Source organism: Vigna unguiculata, chromosome 11 (assembly GCF_037176805.1).
Source record: "Vigna unguiculata cultivar grain cowpea cultivar isolate G323 ecotype 2 chromosome 11, ASM3717680v1, whole genome shotgun sequence".
In the NCBI taxonomy this organism is placed as follows: domain Eukaryota; kingdom Viridiplantae; phylum Streptophyta; class Magnoliopsida; order Fabales; family Fabaceae; genus Vigna; species Vigna unguiculata.
The window spans coordinates 24557912-24575750 of NC_140802.1; the positions used below are offsets into that span (position 1 = coordinate 24557912).

Consider the following 17839-nt stretch of genomic DNA (forward strand, 5'->3'; position numbering starts at 1 on the left):
GTCTACAATCAAGCTTCTTCTCCAAGCTACATTTGCATTTCATCTTTGTTGCATTTTCTCTTTATTTGGTCGGCCATGTGCCTATAAATAGAGCCACTCAAATATTGTAATGGTTACTCTTGAATTGCTAATAGATGCTAGTTTTTGAGATCACTCCACACTTCTATTAATTTGAGAGCACACATGGCTAACTTTCTCCTTCATCTCCTCTAGCCACCTTCCATACCATAGCTCCATTTCTACTCTTCATCTTTACCAAATTCTCCATTTCCGAGAGCAACCATTCTCTAATTCTCCAAATTCTGTTACACTTCATCTTCTCCTAAACATTCTCCATGGATTTCCTCCATCTCCTACTCCAAGGACGTCCATCATGTCTGGGCTTGGACCCAGATGGTCCACCGATCCTCTAGGATGGTTGTGGCTACTGAGTGCGCTGACCTTCCACCTCACGCTTCATCTTCTCCATCACCCTGGCCTTCTCCACCAGAGCGATAAAGTCCTTAATGGACAAAGGAGCTACCATCAAGCGGATATCACTACGAAGACCGTTCTCGAACTTCTTGCATCGCCACTCCTCATCGAGTGGCAAGGTATAAAAGCAACTGAGGTGTTTGAACCTCTCAGCATACTCCATCATGGTCTTCCCTCCCTGGGTCAACTGGAGGAACTCTACCTCCTTGGCGTACCGGATGCTGTCTGGAAAATACTCAGAGAGGAATCTCTCCATCAATGTCTCCCACGTCACTAGCTCATCCCTCTCCTCCAGCATGGATCTGGTGCTGCTCCACCAATGCTCCGCCTCTCCCGTGAGCATATAAACTGAAAACGCCAACCTGTTCTCTACAGGGCACATCTTGGCGTCGTAGATGCGCTCTAGGTCCTTCAGCCATTGGTCTGCAATGTCAGGACTGGTCTTCCCATCAAACTTCGCCGGGTAGTGCTTCAGAAAGTCCTCCAGGCTCCACTCCCTGACTGTAGGTCGTGGTTTCGGGCCAAACACAGGGGCAACCGCCCTGTTCTCCTCTAGCTGGCGGAGGGCCTCCATATGTTGCCGATGAGCATCCTCAGCAGCTACCCTTGCAGCCTCCATCTGCTGCTCAAGCGACGCTGCCTGTCGCTGCATGGATGCCTCATGCTGCTGCATCATCGCAGCACTCTGCTGTGCCATAGCTGCTACCATCGCCTCTATGGCTCGGGCGATATCAGGTACGTCTCCCTGGGATGGTTGCGAAGTCCTAGGAGGAGGTGCCATAGTCCACTGGCACACAGAAAATCACTTGGTTAGGCTTGATAAAGGTAAGAATTTTAACTGAACACTCAGAGATACATAGAGAAAGCTAAGCGGACAACCCAAGTCCACAAACCTAAGGAATGACCGCTCTAATACCATAAATGTAACACCCCATTTAATTAAGTACGTGAAATTAAAGGAATGTCACGATAAAGATAACATAAAACGCGATTTGGGATCAAATCCTTACAACCCATGGCACACCACGATGCCCAAAAGAAACTAGAGGAAAAGTTAACCAGAGTGCATAAAACTAATGACGAACAGATACATGGGTCATAACCCTAAATGAACTCATGCAGAAATAACAACTAGTCCACGTAGACTATGCATCAGAATCTCCACTTCCTTGCTGACTTCTGGAACCTCGCCCATCTGCTCCCATCAATTAAATTGATGATCATCGCAAGAAAGAAGAACCACATACAAGATAACCTACAATACACAGGGTAAGCTAGAGCCAACAACACTTCTATCATACAGTCAAATTATATTTCTCGCCATTCAATATCCAAACATCAACCAAACATGTTATGACTCTCAATCATTACACTACGACTCGACTCGACTCATCCGGATACGTATAACTTAGTCGGATTCAGCGGATGCTTGCACTTGTGGTGGATACCTCAGCTCACCCCCGAGCTGCTCGATCCTGAGCTATGTAATATAAGTGTTACGATGAATCAAATTTCCCTCACCACAAGGTTAGCCCTTAATGGATTTCAGGCCTCCTGTTACTCTGACCACAGAAGTCAGTCCGCTCTAGGTGAGACTAACTAGCTCCTCAGAGTGTCAAGATGCAACCTTACCTTGAATCCTTACCTAGTTATACAAATGGGGCACCACCATGAACACCCACTAACAAGGGCCATGGAATTACATCCCGACCACATAAGCGCGACCCTGAAAGTCTCACCTAGAGACCCCAAGGAATTATGCACTGACACAGATAAAATACAATCATACAGTCAAATAAGATTCACCATGCAAGGGTGCATTCATTATGTCAACCTTTAAAGCCGTTACATTTCACATTTCCAGGTCCAACCCATTCCAACTCATCATAATCCATTCATGTTCATAAAATACAACTCACCTCATTTTCATGTCACTTTAGTAATACCAATCTCATTTAGTTCTCATGCCAAAACTCATACCAAACCCATCATTTAAATTTCATGAATCATGCTACGTATACCTCATGCTCCATTATATACATAAATTACATCATAACATCCCTACCCACTCGAAACAGGTCATCCAGAAATAAACAAACATCTCTACACAACACTGTCTCACCCAGCACCTCGCTCAGGCAGAGGGGTCTCGCTCAGGCGAGTCCCCCTTTGCCTAGGCGAGGGCTCAAACAGGAACAAGAAAGCAACGCGGGATCTCGCTTAGGCGAGACCCCTCTCGCCTGGGCGAGTTGTGTGCTCGCTCAAAAGACACTCTGGTCGCTTGGGCGACCACTCGCGCAGGAAGCCCTGGGCGACCACTCGTGCAGGAAGCCCTGGGCGAGCCCCTGCACATCTCGCCTGGGCGAATCAAGCTCGCCTGGGCGAGACTATCAGTGTCTGCCACTGTTCGCACCTGCACAACGCATACTCACACCCAACAGAGATTTCCAAGCAGTTCAAACGCCCATAGCAGTACACCATCTCAAGCAATCCACACACCACAGTTATACAAGACATAATACACCACACGAAGAGGGTCTAGCTTCCCTTACTTGAAAGTAGCTAAAAGGTGCCTCGACTCTAACCAACAGAGCACGACAACTCAAGGAGGGGACTTGCGAGCTGAACAAGTCAATGGAACAGAGTTAGGAACTAAGCTCACGGTAAAACCCTACTGTATAACGAAAAGACGCTCATGGAAAAGGAGTGTGAGCGGAAAGATAACTTACGTGGAGTGAGAACAGCTTGATCGAACTTGGAACGGTGAAGAGGTAAACCCTAGTGCGGAAGGGAATTTGATGGCTGCTGAGTTTCTGCAAGAGTGAGAGTGAGTGTGGAATTAGGGCAACGTGAAGGCTTTTATCCTATGGGCCAGCCTTTAGGCCCATTACTGTAGGGCAACCCTTAAAAGGAAGCAGAAATAAAAAGGGGGTCTCACAATTCACAACATTTCTAATTTTGTTTTTTACATTCAATTAAAAATGGCAGAAATTTGTTGGTCACAAATTATTTTAAACCATGACTCAACCCATTTACGATTTTTTTCCGTAATAAAATATTAAAAATTGTAGAATAGAACAAAAAGGAAAGAAAAAGTCTTACATAAAGTTTAGAACAGAGAGAAGAAAAAGACCACCACAAACTTATGCTTTTTTTTTCTTTCTTTTGTTGTTAATATGAACATGGAACACATCATAATCTCTAACTATTTCACGTCCTCACCTCATTTTACATTTGACAAAATACTACGTAAAATGTGTTGAAATCGAATGTGAATAGTAAAATTCGTTAAAATGAAAACTTTGATGAGAAAATATACAATTAATCGAAGGAAATAAAATATATTTGGCCCAACTTGACAAGCATCTCGGTCTTCACTCATACTACAACAACACATGCAATGGCGGAGCGTCTAAAGGGCAGGGGTGTTCAAAATTTTTAAATTATATGCAATTTATATTCAAAATTGATGGTTATTAAATTAAGTGTTTTTTTATTTTTTTTATAAAACATAACATTTAATAATAATGAATAATAAAATCAAATCAAATATAATAAAGAATAAAAATATTTATTAAGATGTATTTTATTTTCTTTTTTGATTGTCTTTTTGAGTTTTCTCTTATTCTCACATGTTTTTCATTTTATTTTTTAAAAGAAAAAACAGTAGGACACAAACTCATTATTTTTTTCTTTCGTTTGTTTCATTTGTTCTCTTCCATTATTGAAGAAAAAAAAGGTAATTTTTTGGTCTCACTTGATCCTGAAATATTGCTTTAATAGTTAGCATATTTTTTAATAGTTAATGTACTATCTGTGGTTTCATAACCGACTTTTAATTGTTGCTTGATTATCATAGATTGTTTGTTAGGAACTCTCAATTTTTTATTAGATTGGGATAAATATTGATGAAAAATAAAATAATTGTTCCTGCACAGAATAAATAAGATTAGTTAGGCACAAGTATCACCTTACCCATATCCGCTATCTCCTCGGTTGGCTTCTCCTCTTCCTATATATATCGGCTTGGACCCAGGAGGGGTTACCTGCAGAAGGGACTCTGAAGCTTAAGTCAGTCAAAGCTCTCAAAGTCAAATAAGGTGATTAATGGAGTAATGAATGTGTACCTTTAATTAATGGGGTCCATGCGTATTTATAGAGTATTAATTATGTCTGGCCACGTCATGGGCTAGGCCCTTGTTTGGGCTGTAAGTGGGCTTGGGCCCTAGCCCAGGCCCTTAGTTCGATTATTTTAGGCTCATTAGATATTTGAGGACTTTGATCTCGTTAAGTGTCTTTGGCGGCATGAACCGACTACTTTCTTTGGCGATTTGTATATGCTGTCTTAGGTGGGTTATTCCTCTTATCTTACGTTACCAGTTCACACCGGCTAGACTTAGGTAAGCCCGGGCCGATTACTTGAATGATTTTGGGTGTAGATATGGTGATCATTTATTATTATTTTGCTAAGTTGGCCCGGTGTGGTACACCAGTCCCCTAGCCTTTGTCGATATAGGTGTGTCAGTCAAGGGTGATATATGTTGATATGCCAATGGGACCGATTAGGTGTGGTACACCAGTCCCCCAGCCTTTAAGTGTGATGAACAATGTTAAGGCTAAATGTGGGAAAGAGTTGATGGCAGGTGAAGGGATGTCAGAGGTCAAATCCAAGGGGTTTTTGCGCCGTCATTTCTAATACTCATGACTGTTGAGATGGTTGTGTCGATTGGTATGGGTTGTGATTTTGGCGGGAAGAGGTTTTATCGCTTGGGATTCAGGCCTATAAATGTGGATTTTACGATGGGTGAAGGCTTGTTGGTTCATTTGCGAGAATTTTCATAATGAGAGATCTTGTGTGCGTTATACCTGTCTGACTACTTCCTAGTTCCAGCCGACATCTTTCCAGAAAAAAGGTATGTCTAGTAGTGATAGTGTGTCATTGTCTTCATCCAGTAGTGAGAGTATAGAGTCCGGGGGGAGTATAGGTAGACATGTTGAGGAGGAGAGTACCAGTTCTGTAGGTATGGTGGGTAGAATTCCTATGGTAACGGTGACTGAGGTGCGGGAAGACTCTCCAGAAGAGTTAGCAGAGAGTAACTGGCCCGCCAAGGGTGGCTATGGGTGGGTGGCTGCTGACGTTCGTAATCAATCATCCTTGTTTCGGTGGTCTCGTCTGCTGAATTCTTGTCTAAACTGTACCCTTGTTATCGTGAGAGGTGTAAACATGGGTATCGTTTCCTTGGAGCGGGTGAACGCCATTGATCGCGTATGCCACGGGCAAAAGGGGGCGACCGAGAAGTTTTTCTATATGTACGTGTGCCATTTCTCCCAACTACATATGAGGTTACCGTTGGACGACTTTACCATGGTGGTGTTTCGTGCGTTGAACGTTGCAGCTACACAGTTACATCCAAACAGTTGGGCCTATATGCAAGCCTTTCGTGTTTTGTGCCAATCAATATATCTACAACCTTCTCCCCATGCATTTTTGTACTTCTATGATACTAGACCCCTCCAGCGGACTACTTGGCTATCTTTGGTGAGTCGTCCTAGCATCAGCAGATTGGACGCGTTTTCTCAGTCTTTCAAGCATTTCAAAGACGGATACTTTAAGGTTGTGGTGAAAGAGGAGGGCAGATACCACTTCCTTAACGCAGATGGGAGTACGAAATTCCCGTTTAGCTAGACGGGAAGCCCTTCTCGATATAAGAACATGGGCACCAACGAGTTGTCGGTGGTGGATAAGGAGGTCTTGATGAAGTTTACCGATAAGTTGCCCATTAAGGGTCTAGTTAGAGTTTATAATTCGGTGCACCAGATTATTGATATTGAAGGTATCTATTTATTACTTAAATTATGCTAATGATTCTAAGTTAACTTAACCGGGTTTTGATGTGTTGTTGTAGGGCACATGGCGCAATCCAAGAAGAAGAATTTGGCACTTTTCCAAGCGTTGAGGAAGGAAATGGCTGCGAAGGCCAAGACAGCCGGGAATATTGATGTTCCAAACTTACAGGAATCGTTGGTCGAGGTACACGTGCACGGTGGGACCAAGAGAAAGGCTGAGTTGCCGGCTCGACCCGACAAGGGAAAAGATGTAAAGAAGGTGAGGGTGGCATTGCTCGAGGCGGGGTTGGTCAGTAGCACTAAAGGGACAGAGTCCGGTTTGATTGAGTTGCCGAAAATATCTGTTAGAAAAGATATTGCTATCAATCTTCTAGATACAATCATCAATTCTATTGACGGTATGGAGGCAGATCATCTCGTGAGGACCATGGTCGAATTTGGCAGCAAGGCATTGATACTGAGTCACCGTGTTGGGTCTTTGTACCGACGGGAAGTGAAGGAGGGAGGTAGGGAGAAAGTGGAGGAGTTGCAGGGAAAAGTTGATAAGTTTAAGAAGGAGAAGGCCGCTTGGAAGAAGGAAAGGGAAAGTTGGGAAGAGGAGACAAAAAGGTTGGGGACTTGGAAAGTCCGCTGCTTGGATTCTGAGGGAAAATTTAACAAGAGGATAGCGGATTTGGAGGCGGACTATGATGAGCTGAAGGAGAAGTATGATGGTGCTAAAGGGGAGCTCGATGACTTAAAGGGTTGTATCATCCAAGAGCATATTAATAGTTTCCAAAAGGAATTGCGGTAGGCAACCTTCTTTCATCAAGATGTTGATGCAGCCGATTCGAGATTTGATGTTAACAAGGATATTGTTGATGGACGGCTTGTTAATGAGGACGAGAGCAGTCCAGATGGGGAAGCAGAGAAAGAAATGGTGGGGGAAGAGAAGGAGATGGAAGATGTCGTGGAGGGGGACAATGATGCAAATAATAGGAATTTTACTTTTAATGATTTGAAATAGTTATTGATAATATGTCTGTAATAACTGGTACATTATGTTCATAACACTTCGTACATTGATTTGCTTTTACGATTAATGTGATTAATGCTTTGTATTTGCTACCTTGTTTGTTGGATGTTGATGATTGTGATGTATGTTATGTTTGGTGAACTCGATTGTATGTTAAGGGTGTTCGACTTAGGCCGTTAAGGGTGTTCGACCTAGGCCGTTAAGGGTGTTCGACCTAGGCCGTTAAGGGTGTTCGACCCAGGCCGCTTACTCGTTGTAAGGGTGGGGAACTTAAACGAATTAACCAACAAGTTAAAGGTGTTCGACCCAGGCCGCTTACTTGTGGTAAGGGTGGGGAACTTAAACAAATTAAACAACAAGTTAAGGGTGTTCGACCCAGGCCGCTTACTTGTGGTAAGGGTGGGGAACTTAAACGAATTAACCAACGAGTTAAGGATGTTCGACCCAGGCCGCTTACTTGTGGTAAGGGTGGGGAACTTCAACGAATTAACCAATGAGTTAAGGGTGTTCGACCCAGGCCGCTTACTTGTGGCAAGGGTGGGGAACTTAAACGAATTAACGAACGAGTTAAGGGTGTTCGACCCAGGTCGCTTACTTGTGGTAAGGGTGAGGAACTTAAACAAATTAACGAACGAGTTAAGGGTGTTCGACCCAAGCCGCTTACTTGTGGTAAGGGTGGGGAACTTAAACAAATATGAGAAGTGAAGTAAAGGATGGTCGTATAAAGTTGGGAACCCTTTGTATTATTCATTGAATCTGGGGTGCCTCGTTAAAACCTCCCCGGCCAAAACCCTCCTTAGGGAAAAAAGATCGGGTGAGGAAAAAGAGTACACCCAGGGTTACAAGTGTTTCGATGTGATACAATACATGTTTAACTAAAGTAAAACTTGAGATGGGACACATTCCATGTATTGGGTATTTCTTCCCCATATAAATGCTCCAGGCGATATGCTCCTCCTCCCGCGTCTTCACGTATTTGGTATGGGTCGTCCCAGTTGGCGGAGAACTTGCCATCCTTCTTTCTTGCACTGTTGGCCATTCTCCAGACTAAGTTTCCTCTTATGAACGATCTTGGACATAGGTTTGCGTTGTACTTTCTGGCAGCTCTTTTTTTTGGCGGCTAACTTGCATATCTGGGCTTTTTCTCTAAGTTCGGGTAGGAGGTCGAGGTGGGTGGCCTTGTTTTGATGGTTATGGGTTGGCCCATATAGTTCTCGACGCAGGGATGGTTCGCCAATTTTGACAGGTATCATGGCGTCTACACCGTAAACTAGGCTGAACGGGGACTCGTTTGTTGATGACTGAGGGGTGCACCTGTAAGCCCATAACACTTCTACCAGTTCTTCGGGCCATCGACCTTTGGCGCTGTCTAACCGTTTGCGTAGTTCCACTAGGATAACTTTATTGGTTGCCTTTGCATGTCCATTGGTTTGTGGATGTTCCACAGAACTTGTTATGTGTTTGATGCCCTGACCAGTGTAGAACTTGGCTAGTTCCTTATCTATAAATTGTTGGCCATTATCGGTGATGATAGTATGTGGAACACCATATCGACATATAATATCTTTCCAGACAAATTGATGGACCTGCTGGGCTGTGATGGTGGTCAGTGGTTTGGCTTCTATCCACTTGGTGAAATAGTCAACGGCTACTATTAGGAATTTCACCTGGCCCTTGCCGGGGGAGAAGGGGCCGAGGATACTCATTCCCCATTTAGCGAAGGGCCATGGGGATAGTATGTAATGAAGATGTGACCACCTCATCAAGTTCTAAGGAGGCCAACCCTAGGAGGATCACTAGGAGCATGACAAAAGGGAAGGCATTATCCTCTCTATCTTTATTTTGCATTTCTTTAGTTTCAATTTCATGAAGTTGGTTATGGTTGACTATTTTGAGTTGACTTGTTGACCTTGACTTAAGGGTGGACTTGTTGACCCAAGATTAGCTTAACCCTAAACCAACATGCTAATAAATTCCTTAATTTGCTTTTTGTAGGAATAAGAAAGGAGGAGGACTACATGGGAGATACTTGGCATCCTAAGGAATAGAGAGAAGAAACAAGACTTTCTAGAAGCAACTAGAAAGGGGAGGCCCACATGTCTTGGACACCAAGTCTTCTAGAATGTTCTAGAACCCTCCTTTGGGAGCCTTGGCCATGAAGACTTGCCACCTAGGAGGCTTGGACGAAATTTCTCCCATGTGCACTTTATGTTGACCTACTTTCTAGAACATGCTAGGTTTCTTTTGTAACCTTCTACTTTGTTGTTTTGCTAAGGGGCCCCTAGACTTGTCTATTTAAGGGGACCTCTAACACTTGTAGAAGGGTTGAACATTTTGGAGAATTTATACACTTTGTGTTTCAAACTTTTGTGAGAGTATTCCTCCTTAGGGAGTGGAGTTCTTTCAAGCCTTATCTTGCCTTGGCAAGTGGCGGCATACACCACTCATCCTCAAGGTTGCCATTGCTTCTTCTAGCCTAGCCTTGTAGTGGCGTGAATCCTCCATTCCTCCCCTTTCTCTTGCTTTTCATTTTATGTTTATTTACTCTTCTTGGTTTATATTGTTTCTATTATATGTTTTTCCTTTTGGTTTCTTACTCTCTATCAATCCATCCTCTTCCTCTCTAGAACCTTGGAAAGGAACCTTCACATCTAGATAGCTTGCTATCTTAACGTCCAGTGGGGATTTCCTTGGTTTTATTAATCAATCATCACCATATTCATTAATCTTCTAAAAGGAACAAGATAATCCTACATCAGTATGGAATGGAGTTGTTCTTGTTTCTGGTGGATGAGGTTCCCATGCTTTTGACATGGTTTACACTTTTTGACGTAGTCTTGGCAATCCGCTTCTATAGTCGGCCAGAAGTAATCGGCTTGAAGGATTCTGGTGGCCATAGTACGTACGTCAGAATGGTAGCCGCAAATGCCTTCATGCAACTCCTTAATGATATAATGTGCTTGTTCTGCAGTGACACATTTGAGAAGCGGTTGGCCATATCTGCGTTTGTAGAGGTCACGGTTTGGAGATATTGGATATAAGGGGTGGTGCAGTTGTGGGTTTGGGGTGGGGTGATGTTGTCGGCTGAGGTGTGGTTTAGGTTGTGGCAGGTATTTGTGATGGAAGGTGTGGATAGTGTTTGTTGCAATAGGGATCGGTGGCGGCTTTTTAATTTATTGCTGGCTAATTTGGATAGGATGTCGGCTCTGATGTTGTCGATCCTGGGAATGTGTTCGATGCGAACTTGTTCAAAAGCGGATTCAATGACCGCGCGGACCAGGTGGTAATATTGTAAAAGGATGGGGTCTTTGATCTGGAATTCGTCATTTAGGTGGCCCACGGTAAGCTTGGAGTCAGTTTTGCACGTTAAAGTTTTAACGCCAACTTCCTGGGCAAGGGAAAGGCCGACGAGGATAGCTTCGTACTCGGCTTGATTGTTGGATGTTTTGAAGGCGAAGTGGAGGGATTTCTCAATAAGGATATCATTGGGCCCTTCTAACACGATACCAACAACAACACCTTTCGGATTTGAAGAACCATCTACATGAAGCGTCCACTGGTCCTCTGTGGGTGTGTGTTGGAGGTCATTGACGAAGTCTATGAGGCATTGGGCTTTAATGGGGCCATGATGTTCATAACGAATGTTGAATTCTGACAACTCGATGGCCCAGGATGACATCCGTCCTGCCAGGTCTGGTTTTTGTAATATCTTCTGGATTGGGTAGTCAGTTTTGATGATGATGCTGCGGTTTTGGAAGTATGGGCGCAGGCGGTGAGCTGCATGGACCAAGGACATGGCCAACTTTTCCACCATTTGATATCTGGTTTCAAGATCTTGCACCGTTCTGCTAACGAAGTAAACAGGATGCTTCGTGCCGCCTACATCCTGGACAAACGCGACACTAACAGTGTGGTCGGTGGCTATGATGTAAACTAGTAGGGGTTGATGAGTATTCGGCTTATGGAGGATAGGTGGTGAGGTAAGGGTGGTTTTCAGTTTTTGGAAAATTTGTTCACAGTCGTCAGTCCACGTGAACCTGGCAGATTTTTTGAGGAGTTGTATTATAGGTTGGATTTGTTCAGCTAGTTTGGGCAGGAAGCGGGAGATGGCTATAAGGCGACGTATGAGGCGTTGGACTTCTTTGATGTTGGTGGGACTACGCATTTCGATAATCACTTTGCACTTTTCAGGATTGGCCTTTATGCCACGCTGGGTTAGCATGAAGCCAAGAAACTTACCGCGATCGACGCCGAATACACATTTGTCGGGGTTGAGGCGAATGTTGTATTGGCGTAAGGCGGAGAAGACTGCTGAGAGGTCCTAGGCGTGTTGGTGATGGCTTGGAGATTTGACAACCATGTCATCGACGTATACTTCGACACATTGTCCCATCAGATGGCTGAAGACTTTGTCCATCAACCGTTGGTAGGTTGCTCCGACGTTTTTAAGACCAAAAGGCATAACTCTGTAAAAATAATTGGTGTCGTCTGTGATGAAGGCGGTCTTGTTCATGTTGGATGCGACCATGGGGATTTGATTGTAACCAAAATATGCATCCAAGAAACTAAGGACTTTGTGCCCTGCCGCGCCGTCAACAAGTTGGTCGATGTTAGGTAAGGGGTAGGCATCTCGAGGACAGGCCTTGTTTAGATCTGTGTAATCTACACACATCCACCATTTGCCGTTGGCTTTCTTCACCAAGACTACGTTAGAAAGCCAAGTGGTGTATTGAGCATCTTCAATGAATCCTGCGCTCAGTAACCTATCGGCTTTGGCGCCGCTAGGCGTCGTTCTTCGCCAAGTTTGCATTTTGTTTCAGAGATGTAGCGGGCTTCTTTGTAGATGGATAACTTGTGGGATGCTACTAGAGGGTCTACTCCAGGTAAGTCAGTGACTGACCAAGCAAAAAGGTCTGTGTTTTTTACTAGGATAGGTGTGATGATGGCACGCTCGTCAGAGTTTAATCCGGTGCCTAGGTTGATGGAGTGACCATTCGGAAGTTCTAGAGGGGAGGTTTCTTCAACGGGTTCGAGACGAACATCCCGGCCCACTCTAGGTCTAGATCTTCGCCCGATAGAGCGATGCCAAAGCTAGGTGGTCGCTCGATGTGGTTGGTTTGCTGGATTGGGAGTTGTGGGCGTAAGCTGGCCATGTAGCATTCGCGTGCCAAGCGCTGGTCGCAATGAACGGTGAGGATGTCGCCGGAAGGGGAAGCGAATTTCATGGCCAGGTGTGGGGTGGAGACGACGGCGCCGAGGGTGTTGAGCGAGGGACGACCAAGGAGGACATTGTAGGATGTGGGCGCGTCAACAATAAGGAAGCGGATGGGAATGGGTTTAGTTTGGACGCCATCACGAAACACGGTGTGAAGGTCAATGTAGCCGCGGGTGGAGACTTGTTCGCCAGAGAAGCCATAGATTAGTTCTTCATACAGGACCATGGCAGTGTTTAGGAGTTGGAGTTTTTGATATGTGGCCCAGTAGAGGATGTCAACAAAGCTGCCCTGGTCAACAAGGACTTTCTTGGCTGCGTAGTTTTCGATCTCAAGAGTAATGACCATGGGGTCATCTTGGTGGTCGAGGCCGTGAAACTCGTCGTCCGTGAAGGTGATGGGAGGCATGCAGCATCTGTGATGGGAATGGGTAATATGGTTGATGGATTGGATATGGCGGAGGTGTTTCTTCCTAGCAGAAGAGGTGGATCCTCCACTAGAGAAACCACCAGAGATGGTGTTGATAGTGCCACGTAGGGGAGGATCGGCATGGGTAATATCAGTGCGAGCCGGTTAGGGGTCCTGATTAGCGGGTTGGGCAGGGCGTTTGTCGTGGCGAGAGTCGTGTAAAGGGTGTTTGTGGTCAGATCGAGGAGGGTTAAAGTTTCGTGAGGGATGATCATCTCGGCGGATGAAGCGGCGAAAGTGACCAGCACAAACCAGTTCTTCAATTTTATCCTAGAGTGCTTTGCAGTCTTCTGTAGTGTGGCCATGGTTGCGGTGGTAGCGACAATATTTGGTCATATCAGCATTGGAGGGAGTGGTTGTCTTGCGTTGTGGTAGGATGAGGTCAGCTTGGAAGGCCTCATCAAGGAGGCAGGATCTGGGGACATTAAGGGGAGCATATCTAGTAAAGCGAGGTTGGCGGGGCTCTCGTGGTCGGGTATCAAGACGTGGTGGTGGGGTGGGGTTGGCGGTGGTGGCTGCATAGTCATTGCAGAATTTGGTGTGGAGGGTTTGCATTTCCTCCATGCGAACATAGTCAGCCACATGCAACTTGAGCTCGTGCATAGAGGTAGGTGGGTGGAGGTAGATATTGTTGGCGAAGGGGCCAGGTTGGAGGGTGGGTGCCATGCATTGGAGGATCATTTCCTAGTTGAGGTGTGGGGTACGAAGGGCTGCCTTACTGAAACGATCGATAAATGTCTTATGGGAGAGGGCGTCGAAGCTGTCGATTGAGTAGGGTGAGAGGGTTGTAAACCATTCTAGAGCAGGGCCTTTGAGGGTGGTGGGGAAGGCTTTGCAAAAGACTGTGTCTTGGGATGTGTACAGGGCGACATGGGTGATGTAGACTGAGATGTTCGTCAAGGTCGATTTCACCGGTGTAGCATTCTAGTGTGAAGGGTTCCCACTAGGCGGGCAGGGGAGTGTTGGTGATGAAGTCGGTGAAGGGGTGGCGACGTCTGGGTTGGTGTAGTGGTAGTGGATGGGGGGAATGGGGTGGTGAACAAGAGTAGGAAAGGTGGAGGTGAAATTGTGAGGGGCGATGTGGGTAGTGTGTAGGGTGATGGGTATATTGTAAGGGACCTGGGTCGTAGGGAATGGGTGTTTGTTGGGTGGTGATGAAGGTGTGAGGGGTGGGGTTGTATTCGCTTTCTTCTTTTGTGGGTTGGAAAGTCGGGGACTTTGTAGCCTCAGATGCCTCCTTGGCTTTTTCCTTCTGAGTGGGATCGGCCTCGATCTTTCGCTTGAGGCGAGAATTTTCTTGTCGCAGTGCCTCCATCTCATCAGCGCTACGTTTCTTCAGATCTGCCAGCTCTTATTGCATTTTGGCTTGACCGTCTAGGATGGCGGCCAGATCTGGGGTGATGTTAGCGGGTCCTGAGGGACCAGCATCAGCTTGCTTATTCACTCCAGCTCTAATACAGGTTGAAACCATCTTTGGAGAAAAACGGGTAGTAAGGTGTTTTCTCGTGCCTCACGGTGGGCGCCAATTGTTCTTATAGAGAACAAATAAGATCAGTTCGGCACAAGTATCACCTTACCCATATCTTCTATCTCCTCAGTTGGCTTCTCCTCTTCTTGTATATATCGGCTAGGACCCAGGAGGGGTTACCTACAGAAGGGACTCCGAAGCTTAAGTCATCCAAAGCTCTCAAAGTCAAATCAGGTGATTAATGGAGTAATGAATGCATACCTTTAATTAATGGGGTCCATGCGTATTTATAGAGTATTAATAGGCCCTTGTTTGGGCTGTAAGTGGGCCTGGGCCTTAGCCCAGGCCCTTAGTTCGATTATTGTGGGCTCATTGGATATCAGGGGGCTTTGATCTCGTTAAGTGTCTTAAGGTTGTCGGCATGAACCGACTACTTTCTTTGGCGGTTTGTATATGCTGTCTTAGGTGGGTTATTCCTCTTATCTTACTGATAACGTTGTCGTTGACGTGATCAAATTAATACTACTTATCTATGACAACTTCAGTATTGTTAAGAAAGTAGTCAACAAAATAGTAAGGGTAAAGTAACAAGTTAGTTCTTATAAAACTATACAAATGAGTTAGTCAAATAAAATAAAAAATATAGGGGATTAAGATAAACAAAGATAGAAATAAAATTTAAAAGATAATAGATTGATTCCATTGCTTTTTGAAAATAGATTCATCATTGGTTATCTAAAGATTATTGCTGAATTAATTATTGTTATAGATTTACAAATTAATCAATGTAAAGTCTCAATTAATTTATTTGCGTTCTCACTTTTAACCAAAGTACAGTCTCAATTAAAAGTGAGAACTTTTAGATTATCCACAGTCAATTCAACCAAAGTACAATCTCAATCAAATTTACTATGCCTAATCATGTCTATTCTTTTATCTCCTCACCAAATAAAAAGCTTAATTAATCAAAATAAAGTCTCAATTAATTGTAGTTAGAGTAAATACCTTTAACCAAAGTAAAGTCTCAATTATTGGTAAAAACTCATTTAATCACATGAAAGTTTCTACATAAAATCAAAGTAAAGTCTCAATTAGATTTAAAAACCCTTGAACTCATATGATCAACATGCATATAGATTTAAAATCATTACTTTTTACGTGATTCAAAGATAAAAGACATAGATGAATTAAAACCTCAACAATAATAAAAAGAACAAAGAAATTAATTGATCTAACCTCAGAATCCAATTAAGAAATTACAATGGAATCAACCCAAGAAGTTTAGAACTCCATGAATGGAAACTCCCAACGAATAATTACCCCTGCTTAGTTTTTGCTCCGCTCGTGCGTGGCACTCCTTGCTGGCGGAGCGGCATACCGAAAAAAAAAAGAAAAAAACCCTACTCTACTATCATCTTCTTTCTAAAAAGAGATGATAGTAGTTAAGGGCTTTTCTGTCCTGTCGATATGGAATACTGTTTCGAGTACCTATAGTTCCAATTTGAGTGAGTTAGATGATTAGAGTGAGCTTTAAAAGAAAGTGCCTTACCCTCCGGATAAAAAAGAAAGCCCCGTATCTGATCTCTTTTTTGAAACACACTTTGGCGAGCATACCCGTCCTCAACAAGTGCTGCTTCAATATGTTTTTCAATTTGAAGTTGAGTCTGAACAAAGGAGTCCATATGTGTTTCGTCATACACATAACCCAACCAATTAGTCCTTAAGCGCGAAGAGAGGTCGACTATACGGGTGGTGTCATCTAGTAAAGGAGAGAAGAATAGAGAGAAAGAAATTAGGCCCCCCTAAGGGTCCCTCAATTCCGACGTCCCGAGCTTGTCTCTTCTGCTTCTCCCTTGGTCTCTTTATATAGGAATTGGACTAGGCTTTTCTGTTGCTAAAATCTCTCAAATATCTTTTAAAATAAAGATAAAGATAAATATTTAAAAATATTTGGAGAGATATAAATTATTTGACAAATATAGTTGGTTAATAATTTATGATATAATTAAATAAATTAATTATTTAAAGATATCTGATAAATTATCACCAAATAATATATGTATTAATTTTCTAAATAAGCCATTTTTAATCATGTAGTCCAAATTTGCAGAGACATCCAAAAATATCAATATTTGCAGTTAAACCCCTATAATTTGACCAGTCTTTGACCAGAGTTGATTGTTTGACTAGCTTTGACCAGTTTGATTGTGCAATAGCAGGCTGACACGTGTCATTCCCTTCTCTCTCCCAAAATTAGGGTTTTTGCCTCCATGTTTCTCCCTCTCTTGGCTGCGCGGCTGACGGCGAATAGTGCCTGCTCCAGTGTGGTTGCTCCGACGCGGTGGTGCTGCTACAATGTTGGTCGTGACTGGTGCGTCAATGGAAGTAGTTCTATGGTGGTGTTGCTCGTCGCTGTTGCTGTTGTGCGTTATAGGTGCTGGCATGGTGGAAGAAGAAGATGGTGCGTTGCAGTTCGTGGTGTAGATTTGTGATCGTTTGCACACAGCCACCAGAGTTCCGTCAACCATGCTGCAGCGAACGCAACCACCGTGACAACGAGCCTCCCTGCACTCTCGTTCCACACCTAGTTGGACCACCATCACCACCATGCCTCTCCGCCTCCATTGCAAATCGGCAACAAGTTTTTCGACCACCGCGAGCCACCGTTCGTGAGCAGCATCTCCATCTTCTCTCCACACACCAGATTCCCGCACCACCGTGTCACAAACTCCATTGCAGCACCTGTGACTCCAACCATGTCCACCATCCACACCAGTCAATGCCACCACCATTCTCCATGCACGAAATTTCGCTGCAACCTGCAATAGCAGTGTTCACGCACCTTCAAGCAGCCACGCCGGAGAAACGGAGCAGCGACACCGGAGAAACGAAGCAACCGTCATTGCACCTTGCACCTGCGACAGCAACAAGGATAGGAGTAGAAAACCCTAATTCTGGAGAGAGAAGATCTGCCACGTGTTAGTCTGCCATTGTACAATCAAGGAGTCAAATCTGGTCAAAGCATTCAAAAGTTGGTCAAACAGTCAACTCTGGTCAAATGTTCAAAAACTGGTCAAATGAGGAGGGCTTTAATTGTAAATATTGATATTTTTTGATGTCTCTGCAAATTTGGACTACAGGATTAAAAATAGCTTATTAGGAAAATTAACGCAAATATTATTTGTTAATAATTTATTAGATATCTTTAAATAATTAATTTATTTAATTATATCATAAATTATTAACCAAACTATATTTGTCAAATGGTTTAGATCTCTCCAAATATCTTTGAATATTTATCTTTATCTTTATTTTAAAAGATATTTGAGAGGTTTTAACAACCGAAAAGCCTAG

At 43.9% G+C, this 17839-nt stretch overlaps 2 protein-coding genes across 2 annotated transcripts; both read right to left on the bottom strand.

Annotated features, from left to right (window-relative positions):
- Positions 1-424: 424 nt before the first annotated feature.
- LOC146881635 (uncharacterized) lies at positions 425-1048 on the bottom strand. Its single transcript, XM_085669272.1, has one exon. It carries the CDS (start codon positions 1046-1048, stop codon positions 425-427), a length of 624 nt encoding a protein of 207 aa, XP_085525398.1.
- A 9139-nt stretch (positions 1049-10187) lies between these two features.
- LOC146881636 (uncharacterized) lies at positions 10188-11701 on the bottom strand. The gene is made up of 3 exons (XM_085669273.1): positions 11576-11701; positions 10581-11222; positions 10188-10301 (listed from the first exon to the last, which is right to left on the bottom strand). The coding sequence occupies exons 1-3, from the start codon at positions 11699-11701 to the stop codon at positions 10188-10190; spliced, it is 882 nt and encodes a 293-aa protein (XP_085525399.1).
- Between the last annotated feature and the right edge of the window lie 6138 nt (positions 11702-17839).